Source organism: Sinocyclocheilus grahami, unplaced genomic scaffold (genome assembly GCF_001515645.1).
Source record: "Sinocyclocheilus grahami isolate Dianchi unplaced genomic scaffold, SAMN03320097.WGS_v1.1 scaffold259.1, whole genome shotgun sequence".
Classification (NCBI taxonomy): domain Eukaryota; kingdom Metazoa; phylum Chordata; class Actinopteri; order Cypriniformes; family Cyprinidae; genus Sinocyclocheilus; species Sinocyclocheilus grahami.
Window position 1 is genome coordinate 1198449 of NW_015505438.1, and position 20813 is coordinate 1219261.

A 20813-nucleotide genomic window follows, 5' to 3' on the forward strand; every position below is an offset into this window, starting at 1 on the left:
TGTTTTCTATAGTATTTTGTCGCACTGCTCGCGTCCAATGTAAACACGGTACGCCTAGTTATCTATTGTGGTAATTTGCAGGTTGTGTCAAAAAGTTGTTGGTTTAGATAAATAGCTGTATTCTGTACGTTTGAATCGTGTACGATAATTTTCTTCTAAATATGATAATTTTGAGCTTCTGGTACGATACTTGGACATTTCCAATCTGGCAACACTGACCGCGAGGGTTATGCCGAGTTCACACTGCACGATTTTCAAAGACGTCGCATCACTGTTGGTTTCACACTGAACGACTATCTGGGGTAGCATTCAGTTGTTGCGGTGTTCACACTGCACGATGGAACGACGACAGGAGGTTACACACTGCATAACTTTACAATAGAACGAATCGCCGACAGCTCTGTCTGGTGCAGGGTTGCCAGGTTTTTACTACAAAACCCGCCCAATTACTACTCAAAACTAGCCTGAAAATAGCCCCATTGCTTTTGAGGGGGTCCCCCAGTAAAAATAGCGTTTGGGGGTAAAATAAAAATTTTTTTTGGCGGGGTTCTCCTGGTACCATTCACATTCCAGGGCCTAAATATCACTTATTGGGGTTGCTTCAACCTGCTGACATAAAAAACAACCGGTGGCAATCACGGATTTGGCAACACTGGTCCACAAAACTACGTTTCATATAACTCCTCCCCGAACTTCCCGCTGCCCTATATCTTGGTCTCTCATTGGCTGTAGGTCATCGCTGATGTGTTTTTCAGTCAGAACTCATTTCGCACAGCGTGATTGTGGATCGCCGACAGCTCCAGATATTTAGCATGACAAATATTTCACGGGCGTCTGCGATTCCCTCAGATCGCGTCTTTGATAATTCACACTGCGTGATTGTCACTCGCGTGAACGAGCACCAATTTGCCTCCGATTTCGGGCATTTGTCGGCGATTTCGCAAAACCTATCGGCGAGTGAAAAATCGGGCTAAAATCATGCAGTGTGAACTTGGCATTAAGGGTGCCATTTGGGACAGGGCCACAGTCTTATGCGCGTTATGACTGTGTAACAGGTAGAGAAAGTATTATGTTCATATATGTAAACATTTTTCAAATGTGTACCTGATATGCCTGTCTGTGTGTGTGTGTGTGTGTGCACCTTCCCCTTTAAATTTCTAGCAGTGTTAATCTTAATTTCCTGTCTTTGTAACACCTCTTCCCTTTCGGCACTGTCTCTGCATGGGAGAGGTGGGCTTTTAATGAGCTCTGATTAATCTAATTTCATTTTTGCTTAAAATCACTTTTATACTCCGTTTAAATCATATTTGCGTTGTTATGGGAAGAGCGCATCCACAACAGGATCACACATTCTGACTATAGCACGCAATAACTGCGTCATTTTGTACATATATAAGTTGTAATATTATGTTTATGTTGTATTAATATTAATCTCAGGATGCATTTCCTTGAGTTAAATAAGCTGCCTGCAAAACGCTTCAGTTTACCGTGTTCATTCAGCTCTTCAGCTTCAGCACGCGCAGCTCAACGGCTGCTATTTAAAACAGTGGTATTAATTTGTTACTTTTTCAAAATCATTGATATATTATTAATAACAACAACCACTTGTATTTTTCTCTTATTATTTTCATCAACAATATGGTTTAGTCATTAAAATCATTTAATTATTGTCCGTGCAGAGGCTATTCTGTTTTATTGATCTGTGGCGCATTCATTTTGATTCTTTACACGTGTAATGATGTCCAGTGACTTGTTTGCATTATTTATGCATTATTTTATTTATTTGTAAGACTTTTTTATGACTAAATTTGGTAATGGGAGAGTAAAAATATTTTTAAAACGTACACCGTTCAAACTAGGCTGCTTATGTTGAAGTGTTTGGGATGTGGCTTTTAATGATGAGACCTTTTTTGTAATCAGGCTCTCAAAAAGTATATACCAATTTGGATATAGATTTATCGGCCAACATATCGGTTATCAAAAATAAAGAATAATTGGTTATCGGTATCGGCCAAAATTTTCATATCGGTGCATCCCTAATTTAATTGCAAGTTCAGCAACTTGGTCTTGTTTGAGCTGCCCGGAGGCATTGCAAATATGGCCGTCGAGTGATCAGACTTTCCTTGAAAGGGACTTTGCTACAGCATGAGCCAATAGCATTCGATTAACGGCTGTGAAGACGCAATATGATTGGCTGGACCTAATGTAAGAACACACTCCCTTTAATGAACGATTCATTGTTTCGAGTCTGCATGAGACTCAAAGCAGTATTGAAGGAAACATCTCAAAATAAGAAAGATGTTTCTACAAACATGTTAGACTACAACACAATTGAGGTAGCTTTTAAGAAAAAATATTACGGCTTCCTTCTGGAGTGTCATTTTGTCGACATGAATTTAGAAATAAAGGACAATAAATGAATCCATGTCGGTTGAGTGATTCAATGACTCGTAACTTGTCGCCACCTAATGGCGTAGCGAGTAATCTCAGTGAGTCACTGAACAAATCTTTTAGGTGAACAGCTTCAAAAGATTCAAATCCCTGGGTTGAATTTAAAGGGGTCATATGATGCTATTTTAAAGATCATTATTTGTTGTATTTGGTGTAACAGAATATGTTGACATGCTTTAATGATCAAAAAACTGATTATTTTTCAAATACTGTACATTATTGTAGGTCCTCTATGCCCCGCCTCTCTCAAACACGTCATTTTCAACAAAGCCCCCTCCTGTGACAAGCGCAGTCTGCTCTGAATGGCCAGCTGACCCAGTGTATTGTGATTGGCCGAACACCACAAGCAATCTGAATCGCCAGATTGTCATAGCAAAGTCGGAATTGACCCTTTTTTTTTTTTTTTGGAAATAGCCTTTGTGCACAGCCAGCCTTGTACTCTTCTAGGTTCACAAAACTGTTGACCATAAAATGCGTTGCACAAATTCAAACATCTGGGTTGTGCTGTTCTGTTGTAAATCAATCTTAACCAATGATTCCTAATTGCATCTACTTCTGGAAGGCCAAATAAAGTGTTTTTCCTTTCGCACTGAAACACACACCGTCTCCCTGACATGGCTGCATCAACACTACTGCGGTTCCTGAAACCATGCCTTCTTTCTTTGCGTGCACATTTGGGCGGCATTATGCTAATATTTCCACATAGTGACGTAGATATGTGGGGGCGTGTTAGAACGAGCCGTTTTAGGTAGGTGTGACTGACTCTTAACTTTTATAAAGAATATCTCTTTGGATTTGAGACTTTAGTCTTTGCAACTTTACAGATCTTCTTTATGCACCAAGAGCTTGTAACACTCCAAAGAGAAAGGAAAACTTGAAATCGCATCATATGACCCCTTTAACATACAAATATTATCAATAACCGAGTAAAAAAAAAACTAGCTAGTATCAAAGTAGAAGTGTCTAACTGCTTTACACATCACACAGTTTAGTTTTGAGGTAAAACTGGTTTTGAGAAATCATGAGATTATTATTTGTTAAATTCATTGGCTTAAATGTTTTGTAGTTTCAACAAAGTTGATCCTATCCACAAAGCCACTGCTGGGAATCACTCAAAGTGATTCAGGTAAGCAAGTATGAAGGTTACTGTGTGTGCATAACGGTTTTGACAACCCAGCAGGAATTATGTAGAGCTGCAAAAAGATTCGTCCAACCACAACAGTGCGCAAGGGGAATAATTGCCTGACTCAATCTGAACCCTGATGAGTTAAAACGGGAGCAGAGAAACATTGCTGGTTGACTCATGGTCAGGATGTGAACTTCAGACTTACTGATCTCGGCCAGTTTTCTTCTGCTGCATGCACCAGACCCCTTTAACAAATATTCAAATGAATCGAATCACACGATTTTCAACACTAACGCTCCACTTAACTATAAGAATTAACATGCGTGCATTATCTCCAAAAGAAAATAAGACAGAAAACTATTGCATCGACTGTAAAAGTATGCACGCCTGCATGAAAAGTCACTTAACCGCCATGTCCACTTCTCAATTCAGTTGCTTATATAAATAAATCATAGCCGCTATGAATCATTGCACGGACTCCCTCCCCATTTGAAGACATGCAACATCATGAGGGCATGCTGGAAAACTTGCGCACTACCAAAACTTCTCTCAGGGACTCCGACAAGCTGTCACACTCATAACACATGCTCAGAACACACTATTACTCTTTCATATGCATGATTAAGTTCGCCAGATCAGTGCAGTTGTGAGTGTTACGCACTACAATACAGCAGATTTTGAATCGGGTCACATTCAAACACATCTTGCGCTGAGATTACCGCTTTGATTTCTCTCCAATCCCGCGGGTAACACGCGCCAAAAGTGCAGCTATTCCTCCTCTGGCAGCCCCAAATCCCATTCGCGATGTGCACGAGAGTCTCTGGTGTTTTTACAGCTCAAGCGCCGCAGAAATGCAGTCAGTGAACGTCGCCATTTTTTCACCTTTTCCCGCGAATCATTTACGTTTTGCTTATGTAATTAACATAACCCGATAATCATCATCATCTGCGTACAGGAAGTACAGCAACAGCGCTCTCGAGGAGGGGCTACAGAAGCACTGCTCCAATGACAACAAGACATTAAATGCTCTGATAGTAGCCTACAGCGTGACACTGACATTATACACGAGATTTATCCATATAGATACAGGTATATAAATTATACAGTCAAGTTATTAGACTTTCATATAGCTAATCGATTATACCTATTATCAGTGTTGGGGAAAGTTACTTTTAAAAGTAATGCATTACTCCATGAAAAAGTAACTAATCACGTTACTTAGTTACTTTTTGTGAAAAGTAATGTGTTACGTTACTTCTGCGTTACTTTTTAAAATCTGGACAGGGCTTGCTTGTTTGTTTTTAAAATAAAAAGTTATATTTTTAGCAAATATAAAAGCCTTTTCACAGCAAAAGTGAAATTAATCTGTCTCAGGCTGAAGGGAAAGTACATTTACGTCCGTACAGTAGAATGCAGAAGACATTTCAACACACTTCAGCAATAAAAAAAGACACACAAATGTTTGTCTAGAGTCATTTGTGCTTATTAGTACGCTTGAACTGGATCATCGAAGGTCAGAAGCAAAGACATTGGTTAATAGAATGGGATTAAATACATAAAGCATATTTGTGTTGTTTACATTTAATTATTGCAGGTTTGCGTCATATTCTGAGTTGCATTATTTTTATTAATTTTGAGGAATACTGAATCTGTGTTTTTGTGTGTGAGTGAGATGAATTAATGCATATTCATATATTTATTTTAGAACTACAGTAACATCTGATTTCTCTCAACATGGGGACAGGAGAGCTGTCAATCAATAAATTGGAAAAACAAGTAACTTGCGTTACTTATTTGAAAAAGTAACTCAGATATTCTCTTGTAAATGAAAAAGTAATGCGTTACTTTACTAGTTACTTGAAAAAAGTAATCTGATTACGTAACTTGCGTTACTTGTAATGCGTTACCCCCAACATTGCCTATTATAGCCTATGTACTGTAGAACTCTTAAGTAGATAGATAGATAGATAGATAGATAGATAGATAGATAGATAGATAGATAGATAGATAGATAGATAGATAGATAGATAGATAGATAGATAGATAGATAGATACATTACTGATACTTTGAGCATGATATAATGTTTGTTAATGTTATGAAAGTTATAAAAAGTGTAATAGTTTTGGTGAGTGAATGTGAGAGATGTGACGGAGCGAGTGAGCTGTCAGCATATATGTTTTCAGCTTCAGTGAAGGTTTGCTGGAAGTGCAACTGTCATAATGCAGTTACATTTTTAACACATAACAGGTCATACTTGCTGGCATAACAGTAATATTCTTAGATTTCTGTGAAATTTGGACATTGCGATTCAGGCAGACATCACAAGGTCATGGCAAGCTGACTAAATGAAAATGTTTATGTCGCAGAACAAAACTACCCATACACTTGGGGCTATGAATACCACATGACTAATTGTATTTGGTTATTTGATGCAGTGTTGATTTGTACATATTGTACAAAGTGACCCTTTCAACTGTGAGAAACCACCTGTTCTTTTCTTATCTCTCATTCTGCTTGAAGAGTTTTTGATTTTGTGAACATTTGATTGTGTTTGAGACAGGAGGGGATAAAATAACTAAAAATAAAAGTTAAAAAAAGTCAGGAGGGGAAAGTAGCTGGAGTTTTTCTCTAAAAACTGCTAGCTGAACTGGGTTGATTTTTTTTTTTGGCACACATTCCTGTAAGTGTTAACAATAAGGTAACTTGTTGTAGAATGCAAGGGAGAAAAAATATTGCCACAGCTACAAATGTTATACTTTTTATGAATACATTAAGCTGATTTTGCACAGCAGCCACTACATGCATGTGTTCGTTCAGCAAAATTTCCAAATAGGAAATAACATTTCATATGCAAAAAGTGTGATTAGCATCGGATGTTCTGTGAACAAATTATGCATCTTTATAGTGAAAATACATATTTAAAGGGGTCATATGATGCTGCTAAAAAGAACATTATTTTGTGTATTTGGTGTAATGAAATTTTTAAGATAAAAAAATATATATTATTTTCCACATACTGTACATTATTGTTTCTCCTCTATGCCCCACCTTTCTGAAACATGTCGATTTTTACAAAGCTCATTGGTCTGAAAAGCGAGGTGTGCTCTGATTGGCCAGCTATCCAGTGCATTGTGATTGGCCGAATACCTCAAGCGTGTGACGGAAATGTTACGCCCCTTACCATACTGTGATGCCCTGTCCCGGCCGGAGCGATGAGACAAAAACATGAAAACCCATTATAAACGAGGCATTTGTTGCATCCAGTGGGGACATAATTACTGATTATAATGACTTATACTGTCTTTTTACGTGTTGCATCGCGCCGTGTAAACATAAAACTCTGTCTGCATTTGTGATCAGAGACAAACAACAAGCGCTACTCTACACTGCTCAAAAAACTTGCATTTGAATCGTCAGTGGCAAATTCTATAAATATAAAAAACGTACCGGCCTTGAGTGAGCGGAGGCCGGAGGCCTAGAGTTGAGTGAGCAGAGGCGGCGGGCTTGAGAATGGCGCGGCCGGCGGATTCAATGAAGGAGCGTCCGGCGGGCTTGCGGCAACACCACTGATAAGCTATCACTAAATATTGTAGAAACTTAATTTGCTGTAAAGTTGCTTTGCAATGATTTGTATCGTGAAAAGCGCTGTACAAATAAACTTGAATTGAATTAAACTTGAATTGAATAAAGAATATCTCTTTGGATTTGAAACTTTAGTCTTTGCAACTTTAAAGATCTTCTTTATGCACCAAGAGCTTGTAACACTCCAAAGAGAAAGGAAAAATTTAGATCGCATCATATGACCCCTTTAAAAAATGCAAAATAAAAATTGATGAGCCCACTTGACCTTTTCATGTGCTAATCTGATACTATATTTGATAAGGATCTATGCACAATGCACAAAATAAATAAAATTACAGTAATCAGAAATAATGTATATAAAAAACATCCATCAAGACATTTTCACTTTAAACTGTTGCTTCTGGCCAAAATAATGGCCAGAAATAATAATCCATAATAACACTTCCTGCAGTGATAAAGTAAATTCCTTGCTGTCCTCTCACATCAAAATCCACTAACATATTTGTTTAAAACTGTTTTGGACTGTAAACGGTGCTTGATCTGTCCATATTTCTTTTAACTTTGTCACTGGACTGTCCACGGTGAAAGCCGATCCGGCGATCGACAGCGCGAAGTTTATGTATTTCCTCAGTGACCAGCACGGGTCAGCTCCAGTCATGACGAAGCGGATATCGTTCTCTTTTGGAAGACCAAACAAAGTAGTTTCGCTTTCACAACAAAACACACAGCGCCTTCACGACATGGCATTCCTGCAGTGATAAAGTAAATTCCTTGCTGTCCTCTCACATCAAAATCCACTAACATATTTGTTTAAAACTGTTTTGGACTGTAAACGGTGCTTGATCTGTCCATATTTCTTTTAACTTTGTCACTGGAGAAAGCAATAGATAGAGGTCTTTATATTTTAGTCAAAAGCAATAGTTTAAAGTTTTGATGGATTTGATTCTAATAAACACGCAGCTTTTTGCTTCACAAGGCATTAATTGATGACCTGGAGTGGTTTGGGTTACTTGTGGATTATTGTGATGTTTTTATCAGATGTTTGGGCTCTCATTCTGACGGCACCCATTCACTGCAGAGGATCCATTGGTGAGCAAGTGATGGAATGCTACATTTTTTAAAAATCTGTTCCCATGAAAAATCAAACTCATCTACATCTTGGATGGCCTGAGGGCGAGTGAATATTTGGGTGAACCATTTCTTTAAATTTAAATCATAAATGCAAATAATATTGATTGTTCTAAATTTTAAAGAGACATTTATCTGCAATGTTGAGACATGTACTAGTAAGCAGATAAACTATGCTACGAAGAAACAAAAAACAAGGTAGTAAACACATTTTATTTATTATTACATATAATTACATGTCAGAATGATGTTCAAAATCCAGAAGAGTTCATTCCATAATAAATAAAACAGCAATACATGCAAAATAACACAAGAAAGAATCAATGTTTAAAACATTAAGAGCCAGGTGTCAATCTAAAAATATTCTTTTATTCATGTACCCAAAGAACCAAAATGCAACCGAGACAAAACTCTTCAACTTTTCAGTTCATAAATATTTCTGGGTTTGTTTCTCTGCTCTCCATATTCATTTTGTCCGGATCCAGAATTTTTATGCTCCCTTAAGAATCCAGTCCTCTTTAACAGCCAGGCCTTCATGCTTCAGGAGGAGATGTCCACCACGCACTTGATATAGATGGTGTCATCCTTGCAATAGGCATGCTTAGACGACTTCAATTTCCCCAGATGGAAGAACAGGGGGCACCCGCTGGCCACATTCATCTCTGAGACGGGGCGGTGGAAAGATGCAGAGGAGAGGTCGGGACGGAAAGCGTCGATGACGTGCTCCCTCTGGTTCTGATCTATGAGAAAGAACGTGACCTGCCAGGCACGTGCAGGAGATGTCAGCGGAAGGTCACGGAAAATGCTGATGGCACATGACTGAGGAACCAAAGCTGGTTCGTTACAACAGAAGCCACTATTAAAGGGGTCATATCATACATTTATTATTTAATTCTTTGTCCTGAGGTGCACTTTTTGCACCATAAATAGCTGTAATTTAGTTTTTAAAGACCATTTTACAGTCTCGAGCACTTTGAATGTAATGACGTGCTTTTTGCTGCGTTGTCTTTAACAATTCTATCTAAATGCTTTCTTTAATGTGAAAGTGAATGCGAAAAATTTGTGTTTTTAGTGTTTTTAACTGCCTTCAATAGCAGAATCAAAGCAATCTAAACTAAAATGTGCCACTCAAATTGCTAGAATCAGACTGAAATGCATTTAACTTTTTTTTTTAAATTTGGCTAAAAAAGTATTGCCAACTATAAAACAGGACTTTTTCTGCTTTTCTGACATATGTCTTCATATTATGTGTACTAAACACGCACACATGAGATGGTAACGCCCTTCAGTGCTCACTTCTGAGTGCTCACTCCAAGTATTCAGCCCTCTTGAGAAGAACATGATGCTCATTTTACAATGATAATCACTGCAAACAGAAGCAGGACAGTTTCACATGTGAACAGCATTTTAATCAATCAGGACTTAGGGACAGTTATTTTAGTATTATTTAGTATATCAGAGTATTATTTATATGTATATAGTATTTACTAATATTATGAATGAGCTTTTATTTTGTTTTTAATTTAATTATCTGTTTACCTTTCATTTATTTTTATTTACTTTAAATAATTTAATACTTATTACATTTTATTTTTATTTTATTTCGTTTAAGCAATTTCAAACGTATTATATTTTAGTTAGTTGTCAAGGCAACAGTTCTAATTTTCATTCACGTTTTTAGGTTTCAGTTTTTCCATTTATATTTTATTGATATATTTTTATATATATTATTTAAGCTTTATTTCAATTAAAAATATGTTTAATAGTTTAGTTATAGTTAAGAATATGAATCTAGATAAGATAATATAGGTTTTGTGTTCAAAAATAAATTCAAATGATCAGATATTGCAAGTAACATAGTGATCAATTTGGATTCATTATTCTAAACTCAGAATTCAAATTCGAATAATTTGAATAAATTGTCTTGCTGGACTGGGAAGAACATTTTGAGTTCATTATCATTTACATTTTCGTTCAACATATCTGCAGTATAATTTCATAATACATCAAAGCTTTTCCTATTTCAAAAGATCAAGGATAATTTGATTCGTCATGATATGACCCCTTTAATGTATGAATTCACAATGTAAGCGTCATTAGCTAAGAGATGACACAGATGTTCAGTAAAGGATTGATTGGTTCACTGATTGACAGCTTGATTATAGCGTTTTTACCTTGTGTTTGAATGGCCATGAAAGAATGGGGTCGTATTCTCCTTTCATTATAACAAAGAAAAGAGAGATGTGCGTTCCCTTTCCAACCCCATCTCCGTTCAAATAGAGCCGCAAGCACACTTTAAATCCATACCTGGCGGTGTAGAAAGCTGAAAAACACAATGCTTTGTCATTTTTATGTGAAGCGTGACGGGCTTTAGTTAAAACTCTTAAAAATAGCAGCCAATAACCAGAGAGCTCCTTTCATCTCGAAAATCAAATGTGTGGCTTCCTTTTTCTGACTGTTGTATTGGAAGAACAGTTATTCTGATATCCTGTTTTGTAATGACGTGAAAGAAAACAAGTCAATGAAATTACCTTCAGTTGTTCTCTTTCAATCGTTCTCTTTCTCGGTCATGCTGTCTATTATGGATGTGTTCATGCAGACACATGACTACTGGGCAAACAACCCCATTTCAGCCTTTATAACTGCTTTACATTTGATTTTTTTCACTTTCCCTTTCGCTGGCACCAACTAAATTTTTAGCACTGAATGAGCATCGATTCTACTTCAATGTACGGTAACAACTAACATTAATTCACCACAGCTCTCCTGATGAGTCCAGTCCAATGCATTGAAATATTCAGTGCTGGCAAAACTGTTTTGCTTTGGTACAAAAGTGAGAAGTGATTGTCAATAATATATTGATTACGTCAACTGAAACTGCAAATTGAACATGCTTAGAAAAATAAGGCCCAGGGGATCAAGTTCCCCACACTAACCATCATGATTTAGAATATGATGCACAGATCATATGGGCAGCCCTTAGTCAACATTTATCTTGGTTACAGGTAAAACAACAGCCTGATATGCAGCACAACTAGTGTAGCCCTAATTCCTAAAAAAAATATTCTTTAAAACCAGTTCCCTTTATTGAACCAAAAACACACAGCGCAACCAGTGTAGTTCAATTCACAAACAAATGATTCTTATGAGCCAGTTCTTTGAATGAATCATGCTAGAAGACTCACTAACTCAGGAATTACCATTTGAATCAGTCTGATGGATCTGTTGCTTAATGAACTCACTAAATCCATTACTGAATGACTCACTGAATCCATTCAGAGTGTTAACTGAATCAACATCAAGTCACCATAATCTTTTAGTGCTGGAATATTTTAATACGATAGACAGAAGGTTTCTTTCAATATACACACACACACACGTTTGTTTCTGTGAATTGTGGGGACTTTCCATAGACTTCTATTACTTTTATACTGACCAAAGAATATTTTCTATCCCCTAACCCTAAAACTACCCCTTACAGAAATCCTGTTTGCATTGTTACACTTTCAGATAAACATAATTTACTATTTTTGAGGGGGCATTTGGTCCCCTCAATGTAGCATAAACAAGTACACACACATACACACGTTTGTGTGTGTGTGTGTGCATAAACGCACAATTTTTATATATTTTGAAAGCAGGTTTCTTATACAAATAAGATGACAGACAGACAGACAGACAGACAGATTAGATAGATAGATAGATAGATAGATAGATAGATAGATAGATAGATAGATAGATAGATAGATAGATAGATAGATAGATAGATAGATAGATAGATAGATCTGGAAGATGAATGCTCAGATAAACATAATTTACTATTTTTAATACATTTTATTTGTTAATATTTTTTATCACAATGTCAAACATTTCAGGTTTTACTATCCTTGAGGGGGCATTTGGTCCCCTCAATGTAGCATAAACAAGTACACACACATACACACGTTTGTGTGTGTGTGTGTGCATAAACGCACAATTTTTATATATTTTGAAAGCAGGTTTCTTATACAAATAAGATGACAGACAGACAGACAGACAGACAGATTAGATAGATAGATAGATAGATAGATAGATAGATAGATAGATAGATAGATAGATAGATAGATAGATAGATAGATAGATAGATCTGGAAGATGAATGCATATACATAATATATATTAAATATATATATAATCTAAAAATCTAATGTATAGAATCTCATTTATATTAAATTTGTAACACAACAAGACTATAAATATCAGAAACATAAAATAAACCTTCAGTCTTGGTATGTTACAAAATATATATATATATATATATATATATATATATATATACTGTATATACTAGATAGAGAGAGAGGGATTTTACTCTGTCATCATTTACCCTCATGCCATTCTATACTTTTATGACTGACTTTCTTCTTTCCAGATTCAGGTTGTAGAAAGAAGAAAGTCTAGTTAAGAGAGTTCAAGAAGAAAGTCAGTCATACAGGTCTAGAATGGCATGAGGATGAATGATAACAGAGTAAACGAGAGTAAATGACAGAATGTTTATTTTTAGAGAACTCTGCCTTTCAGAGCAGTACAGGAGAGATATGTGCTTTGATACCTGGCGAGTACTGACTGATCTTTTGGCCGCTGGCAGCCTCTATCAGTTTCTGGCTGACATCACACAACCGCCAGAGAAAGGTGCCATCATATGAGATGTCCTGCTGGGCGCTGATACACTGCTGCAATGAAGTGATGTGAATGTCTTTCCTGACCAGTCTCTGCAGCTGTTCCGCTACCTAGAATGTGATGGAAAACCATTATCATGGATGAATCACCCAAAGGTACAGATTGGCTCACTGCAAAAGTGCAATATTAATGTATCATAATGGACCTTCAGAGCTGGTTAAGGTCGGCAGCCTTGTGTGAGACACTTCAAAATACAGAAAATGAACGAGATGGCGACATCCTATTAGACACATGCTTTTTTTTTTCTTAACCGCACTTGGAGAATTGTCACACAAATCTATTTTCTACCACTCATTCCCTTCTCATCCTTACTTCAACTTATCTCTTCATTTTCAGCATTTCAGGAGTGTCATCTCGGTTCCCTGTGTTAAATAACCCCTCCAGGTCGAGTGTCAGAACACAGCCGTAATCATTTATTATCACCTCCCGGTGTTAAGATGAGCATAGGGACAAATAAATGATCATTTCAGACCTCCCCAAAAGAATACCTTTGTTAGTTTTATGTGAGTCCTTATTTAAAGCATGAATTATGCAACCCAGCGGCTACAAACAAAAAACACATCACAGGAATCAAATGTTTTCCAGAGATTCCTATATAGCATTTCAGCTCTTTTGTAACACAAACACATTCATTAGCTCCAACCATATTGCAGATTCACAGCATGAGATCAATGCCTAGTAAACTGCAAGGACACTTCAATGTAATGAAATCTGTTGTTGCTATTTACACACAGTGAAAAGCATGTGCTTTGATTTTAATAATCCAGGATGGAAATAATGTGATATCAGGGTTGTGCACTGTTCAGAACTGCACTGAATTCCTGATATTTGAAAGGAGGCAGCAGGATGCACAGTTGTAATTTGATTTAGAATTTAGATAGAATTAAAATGAAGTGAAATTAATATATCTGCTGTTAAGTGTAGCTTTTAATAAAACAGGCCATCTTCAGTATGAATTAACCATAAACATGTTATCATACACACATTTCAAGAAACATTATGTGAAATTAATTATGTTTAATTGATGTTTGAAAAGCACAATTTGCATTTAATTTATATTCATTTTATTTAATAAATAAACCTGCTATATTTCATTATCAATTAATTCAAATTTTGAATATTGGAGACAATGTGATGGATTTATGGATTAATTATTTACATAATGTTGAACTTTGTTTTGTGAAATACACTTTTGTTCAAAAGTTTTGGGTCAGTAAGTTTTTTTTTTTTTTTAATTAATACTTTTTTCATCAAGGATGAATAAAAATATAAAAATAAATGCTGTTCTTTTGAACTTTCTTTTCATCAAAGAATCCTGAAAAATATTATCACAGTTTCCATAAATATATATATATGTATATATATATATATATATATATATAAACATTTAGAAATCGTACAGACCTTTGAACGGTAGTATATACCTATTAAGTTAGGAAAAAGCGTTTCCACAAACACAGAATAAACAATCAGGCATAATTATTTATTAAACGTGTTTGACCGCAATTCGGTAAATATTTATTCCTGTTATTCTATTTATTTGAGACTATCACCAAAAAACTTTCAAAAGCAATTCAAGAAGGAGTCAGAAAAAAAAACTTTTTTTTCCCTAAACCTTTCTGACAAGGCGTGCAACTGCATTGCAATTCTAATGTTCAAACTGGTGGACATGATTGACAGGATATTAGCAAAAAATTTGCATGTGAGCATCAGTGTGGCAGCACCACCGCTATGTAATTTCATCATCTGTACAGTGTCTAAAAGTTCCCTAGTTCCCATTTAAAGTTGAAATTCAGATTTATTTTATAATTTACCTTGGTTTCCAAGTGCTGAATGAGATGCTGACTGTTGTAATTGTCCCTCTCCAGCACAACCACACTGATCTGCGTCTTCTCCACCTCTCGGTTCAAAGCTGAGATGATGTTCTCCATAACCTGCACTCTCTGCTGTAGAGCGTCCAGTTGCTGGCCTACAGCAAGTTCAGCCTGATCATCGTGGAGACTGAGGGCCTTATCACTCACTCCTGGATCCCCTCCGTCAGTCTCAATCTCACCCTCACTCTGAGAAATGTGGGAAGCACCACACTGTCCAGGCTGAAGAAGATCAGGGCTTTCACGGTGGCTTCGCTCAGCTGAAGAACTCAAGGTACGCTGAAGAGCTCTGGTCACATCCAAGAGAAGCTGTAGATGGCCAACATGGCTGCAGGATTCATGTTCTTTTACTTTGTCTGCATTGCCCTGAAAATAAAACGTTGCAGCAAAACTGTATAATTCCCATAAAACACTACTTTCTCAATTGCAATAACACTGTAATGAGACTGGTTTTCAGAGAATATTATTTTATTTATTTATTGTACTTTTTGTTACACCATTCATTATTTTTGTTTATTTTTCAAGCAAAATTTTAAGCAATTTTTTAAAAGCTAAACAAAATTCATACAGGAAGAAACAGAAAAGTATTATTTTTATAATAAAAAAGTATAGTGCATGATTATTTTCTGTGATTTTTCTATGATTTTTTTTTTAAACCTTTTTTTAAATTTTATTCTGTGAATTCCTGAAAATGATTCCCTTTAAATTTGGAGCATTTTTCCTTTTTCTTTTTTCCTGCAAAATATTTGGTTTCTCTGTCTAGCTAATATTAGAATATTAGAGAAAAAAATTAAGACCAATTTAAATGTATTTTTAGTGCTGTCAAATGATTAATCGCGATTAATCGCATCCAAAATAAAAGTTTTTGTTTACATAATATATGTGTGTGTACTGTGTATATTTATTATGTATATATAAATGCACACACATGCATGTATACATTTCAGAAAAATATGTTATGTTTATATATTAAACAGATTTATATAAATTATATTGATATAAATATATACATGTAAATACGTGTAAATATTTTCACAATATATACTGTATGTGTGTGTGTTTATATATACATAATAAATATACACAGTACACACACATATATTATGTAAACAAAAACTTTTATTTTGGATGCGATTAATCGCGATTAATCATAAAGCTATATAAATATTATATAAATTATAAAACAATAAATATATTTTTATTTGATACTGTTAAAATACTTTTAATATTTTCATTTTTAAAATTCTCCTCTCAAATTGTCTGTAGACCATTTGCTTTTAAAAATGTGGCTCAAGTATCTAAAAGTTTCTGCTCAACATAAAACCCTGTTCCACAAAACTATATAATACATCATGATTAACATAAACAGGTACTGTTATTAAAATACCAACCTTAAAAGGACAACCAATGTCTGAGAAAATGCATGGCTCCTTCTTTTTTGAGCTGCCTGGGTGATTATTCTATAAAGGAAACACAGTATCATACTTTAGAATTGTTCTTGTTTGTACATTCACTTTCAGGGTACAATATTCAGTGATCCACCAGCTTTTCTACCTTTTGTCGTTTATCTGTCTTTGTCGTCTTCTTATCACCTGAATTGGGACAAACATGCTTCTGTGAAAAAATTAGGAAATGTCACTTTCACTAACAACAGCGATGAAAGTTTTGCTCAAATAATTTTGTGCCACAAACTTTCCAAAACATCTCACTGAGACTTTTTATCTTAATTTGAAGCATGAAACACATTGCATTTGAAGATATCTTGACTAATGTGTTGCATTTGATGATTGATGTTTAAATTCACTGGATTGCTGCGTTTTTCCCTTCTTTTTATTCCTCTAATCCATGTCCCGAAGGGTGAAATGGAAAAGAAAGTAATATGGGACAGCAGTAAACACTGGAGACTCCATCTGTGGCTTAAAACCGAGCCATGGGGCTTCAAGCAAGGGCACGCTGACCCAAAACCACTTTAGCAACAACGAAAGAGGCCGAATATCTTGCACCATGGACCTAGTCGCACAATATCACCCATGTATCATACTGTACATTTATATGTGATTTGCACAAATATATTGTTTGTATGTTGGTACATACTTAAAAATTCCACTGAGAAGCCAAATGTTTATGACAGACTTGTGTTCATGGAAAATATATATGATATGAATTAGGTTTATTTATATTAAGTTTGAAGAATAAATCTGACCAAACGAAACAAACTGTTGTCTGTTCAAAACAAACAAACCAAAAAAAGGAAAAGAAAAATAACATTTTAATTCTGAATTTCTTATATAATTTTGCTTCTAAAACGTATCTTGTTTAAAGGATAACAATTTATTTCGATATTTTTGCAGAAAATAATATTTTGCAGTCTCTAAAGTGTCATTTTCTGACCCTACCTGGAGTTCTCTCGGTGTCAGGACACCTGAACAAGAGGGACATGTGGTCTTGTTGTTGGGACAGCCTCCCTCCAGATGTGTAGCCAGTGATTTCCTCTGCACCATTAAGCCACAGCCAATGTTGCAAGGGATCAGGGCATATTCACACTGACTCTGATGGTCCTGTTGAATGAGTCATTGAGCATATTAAAGGGATAATTCAAATAAAACATGAAAATGTTTTTAATCTCATGTCACATCTGTATGCCTTTTTTCTTAGAAAAACAAAATACTTTTGTCATCCAAGAATCTTCAGCAGCTCTTTTGCATGCAAGGACAGTTCATAATGAGTATCCAAAAAATGCCTATCCAGAAAAAAAAGCACCATACCAGTTCAATTTTAGTAAATATTTTTGGGTCTGTTTGTCTTTAAAAGACTTATTTTTCTGCTTTAGTAATGGTGTTTTGCCAGGTTTAGAGCCTGTCGGTCACTATGAACTGTCATTGTATGAAAAAAGCTATACAAGGTTTCTTCAAAACATCTCTGTTTTCTAGTGCAAAAAATAACAGCTTATAGATCTGGAACAACATGAGGGTGAGTAAGTAATGACAAATTCTTTTATTTTTGGGTGAACTACTCCACTAAGCAAGTATGATCATTGATTACTACAAATTACATAATGATACTTTATTTCTATACACTTGACCTCTAAAACTTATGCTTTTGATCATACAGTTTCCGCTGAAAAACATAAAATCTAAAGCCCAGCCTACATGTTTCTATTGTAATAGGGAATAATACGATATTCTCAAAAGGCTTTCAGACTCTCTTGAGTACAGAAAGAAGGTAAAAACATAAAAGACTTCCATTAGGCAGCCATGAGGGTCAAAATCATAGAACATTTTACTCGACAAAACCCTGACCTCTAAAAGTTGTAGAGGCTTTTCAAATCCTAAAGTATGAGTTTGTTACTACTCAATTTGTTACGACTGATTCACTACACTGGACAGCATCTGCACAACATCTCTATGATTAATGCCTTAATGGCTGGTTCGTGTTATGAAATGACCACAAAGCCACCATGTTAGGATTCCCGTAAAATAGCATCTTGTGATTGTAACTGAAATGCAGCTATTTTTTAATGAGTTCCTATGATTTAACAATGTGATAACAGAAAAGCCATGGTTGCTAATGTGATCGATACAAGCCCCATAATCCACATTGATTTTTGACTCAGTCAAGTGTAAAGACATTTGAGAGCATTACAGTGTTCTCAATAGCTTTATAGGTTTTACATGAATGTGTAGCAGCCCGTGAACAGCCCTGATCTCTGGTCTTACATTTATTAGCTCAATGTTCTAATCTGAACTACAGTGGAAAGTGCTAGACTTTATCTGATGGCTCAGGAAGTGGCTCACATGTGTGATCTTCACAGGACATGTGTCCTGTGAAGTAAAAAAAAAACATTTCCCATGCTATAAATAAATACATAGTTCAGAAAATGTCACAAATCGAGTACGGCCTTGATCATTCATCTGCTTATACTGTCTAGTGTTAAGTCAGTGCATTACAGATCCATTCAAGTAACTTCATCGCTGATTTAGAATCAGACAATCTCTACTCATTTTAAATTTCAGCAAGGTAAATAAACTGAATTTCTAAGTACCTCAAAATTCTTCAGGGTGCTTCTCCAGGGGCAGCCTTGGTTGGCACAGTGAACTTTCAGATCCAAAATTTCCTTATTAATAGCTGCATCGTTGAAGAACTGTGGTTTAAACAAGAGGGGGAATTATGATAACTTTCCAAACATGAGTCATGATGCTTCCACTGTCAAAATCAGACCTTTGACAGGTCTGAATGTGAACACGCCTCTGTAGCCATCACATATTTTATTGATCGATCGATAGATAGATAGATAGATGGATGGATGGATGGATGGATGGATGGACGGATGTAGTTTTGATTACCTGGTCAAGAGTCAGTACACTAGTGTCATTCTCAACACTGGGATCTTCTTCTTTACATTTTGTGCACACAAGGTCCTTGTTGTTTCTGTATGAAATAGTGAAATAGAAGCATTCATTAATAACATTTTAACATTCTAATAACAAATATCAGTTTGGATGTTAGTTTCACATAGCTATATTTTCTCACTATATAATTGTTAGCCAACGTTTATATATTTATATATATATATATATATACATACATATATATACGTATACACACACACACACACACACACACACACACACACATGGGGTAAGATTGAGGCAGATGCCCACATGCCCACATGACGTTTAAATTGTAGCATATTTATATATATTTAACATATACAGGATGATGATGATGAACTATTCTATTTAAATTTGTGTTTTAACAATTTAGTTAATAATTGTATACACACACACACACACACATATATATATATATATATATAGTCTACATACATCAGCATCTATACACCTTTTTAAAATTTCATGTGGTGTTTCTATATTTTGGTAGCTATTCATCGCACTGTGATTATGAGCCACAATTTTTTACCATAACATACAATTGCTATCAAAACCGAAAAGAATGCCTTGCCAACCATGTCCTGTGTGTTGTCATGAAAGTGCGGCTGTTCTACTTGAACGCTTCTCATTCTCTTACCTGACCAGCCAGTTGGCGCACGCGAGGCAGTAGCGGTGACCGCACACCGTTTGACGCGCTTTATTCAAGACATTATTACAGTTGCTACACAAGTACTTCTCCTTCGGGACTTCGTCGCAGATACTCTGAGGGAAACCCGACGGGTACTCGTTCTCACCCGGTGTGGACGAAACCCCGTTTAACGACGGGTCTGAAACCGCTGATCCAGAAGCCATTGAGGTTTTTGATAAAGTGTCTGTACCAGCAGCAGGTTATGATGACATAATAATGAATGCTTTTGACTTTTTCGTGATATACCCACGGTAGAAAAACACCACGGGGTTCCCCCTCTTCAAACACCCGGAAATATTATTGCGCTGTTTTTCCGCCCACTTGTCAGGCACATTGTTTCGGATCTTGCTAATAATAACTAGTGGGAAAGGATACTAAATAATAAGAGAAAGAAAAAAGGTGTGGAGTTATTGTTAAATGATAGGCTAAGTGAACGTGATAGAAACACGTTTCACTGTGGTTCTGTCTGAAAACCTAGTGAGGGCACTAAAACAAAAGCAGAAGTGCTGTCTAGGTAAGCAGCTCACTAGCTCGGCCCCGCCTACAGAGAGTTCACGTACAACGCGCGTTCTGCTCAAAAACAAATAGAAGCGACCTCCAGGGGGTTTTGTTTAACTGAACTAGTTTTCATCGGTTTAAAACGCCGTTATGGCGACAACCAGACTCGACGCTGCGGCCAAAGTCTGACCTGACAAGATAATAAATAGCCTACATAAAAAGCAGTGCAAAAACAGGTCCTAAAGTGAAGCCACTATAGGCTATCCTTTCCTAAAGAATTCGTATTATGAAATTATATTTGCAATTAATCAGTTTCACTAAATGCCATGCATTCTGAGTAATCCGAACTCTGTGAACCA

The 20813-nt window shown here is 36.0% G+C and overlaps 2 protein-coding genes across 2 annotated transcripts in view; both read right to left on the bottom strand.

The window, feature by feature from the left end:
• Positions 1–4559, bottom strand: part of LOC107599052 (PHD finger protein 19-like) — a 46301-nt gene extending 41742 nt beyond the window's left edge. The window contains exon 1 of the mRNA XM_016290536.1: positions 4297–4559. The gene's annotated coding sequence lies outside the window, so the exon portion shown is untranslated. The remainder of the gene's footprint in view (positions 1–4296) is intronic.
• Positions 4560–8520: 3961 nt separating this feature from the next.
• Positions 8521–20458, bottom strand: traf1 (TNF receptor-associated factor 1). The gene is made up of 10 exons (XM_016290537.1): positions 19906–20458; positions 19221–19305; positions 18920–19018; positions 17274–17435; positions 16432–16491; positions 16269–16337; positions 14821–15243; positions 12879–13056; positions 10463–10611; positions 8521–9047 (listed from the first exon to the last, which is right to left on the bottom strand). The coding sequence occupies exons 1-10, from the start codon at positions 20118–20120 to the stop codon at positions 8829–8831; spliced, it is 1659 nt and encodes a 552-aa protein (XP_016146023.1). The 5' UTR covers positions 20121–20458; the 3' UTR covers positions 8521–8828.
• Between the last annotated feature and the right edge of the window lie 355 nt (positions 20459–20813).

Excerpts from the sequence above, each read along its gene's own strand:
- traf1 (XM_016290537.1), bottom strand. The coding sequence starts at position 20,120 with ATGGCTTCTGGATCAGCGGTTTCAGACCCGTCGTTAAACGGGGTTTCG. Across the intron at positions 19,306-19,905 it reads TGCGCCAACTGGCTGGTCAG|AAACAACAAGGACCTTGTGT; the intron begins GTAAGAGAATGA and ends TATTTCATACAG. Across the intron at positions 19,019-19,220 it reads GTGTACTGACTCTTGACCAG|TTCTTCAACGATGCAGCTAT; the intron begins GTAATCAAAACT and ends TTTAAACCACAG.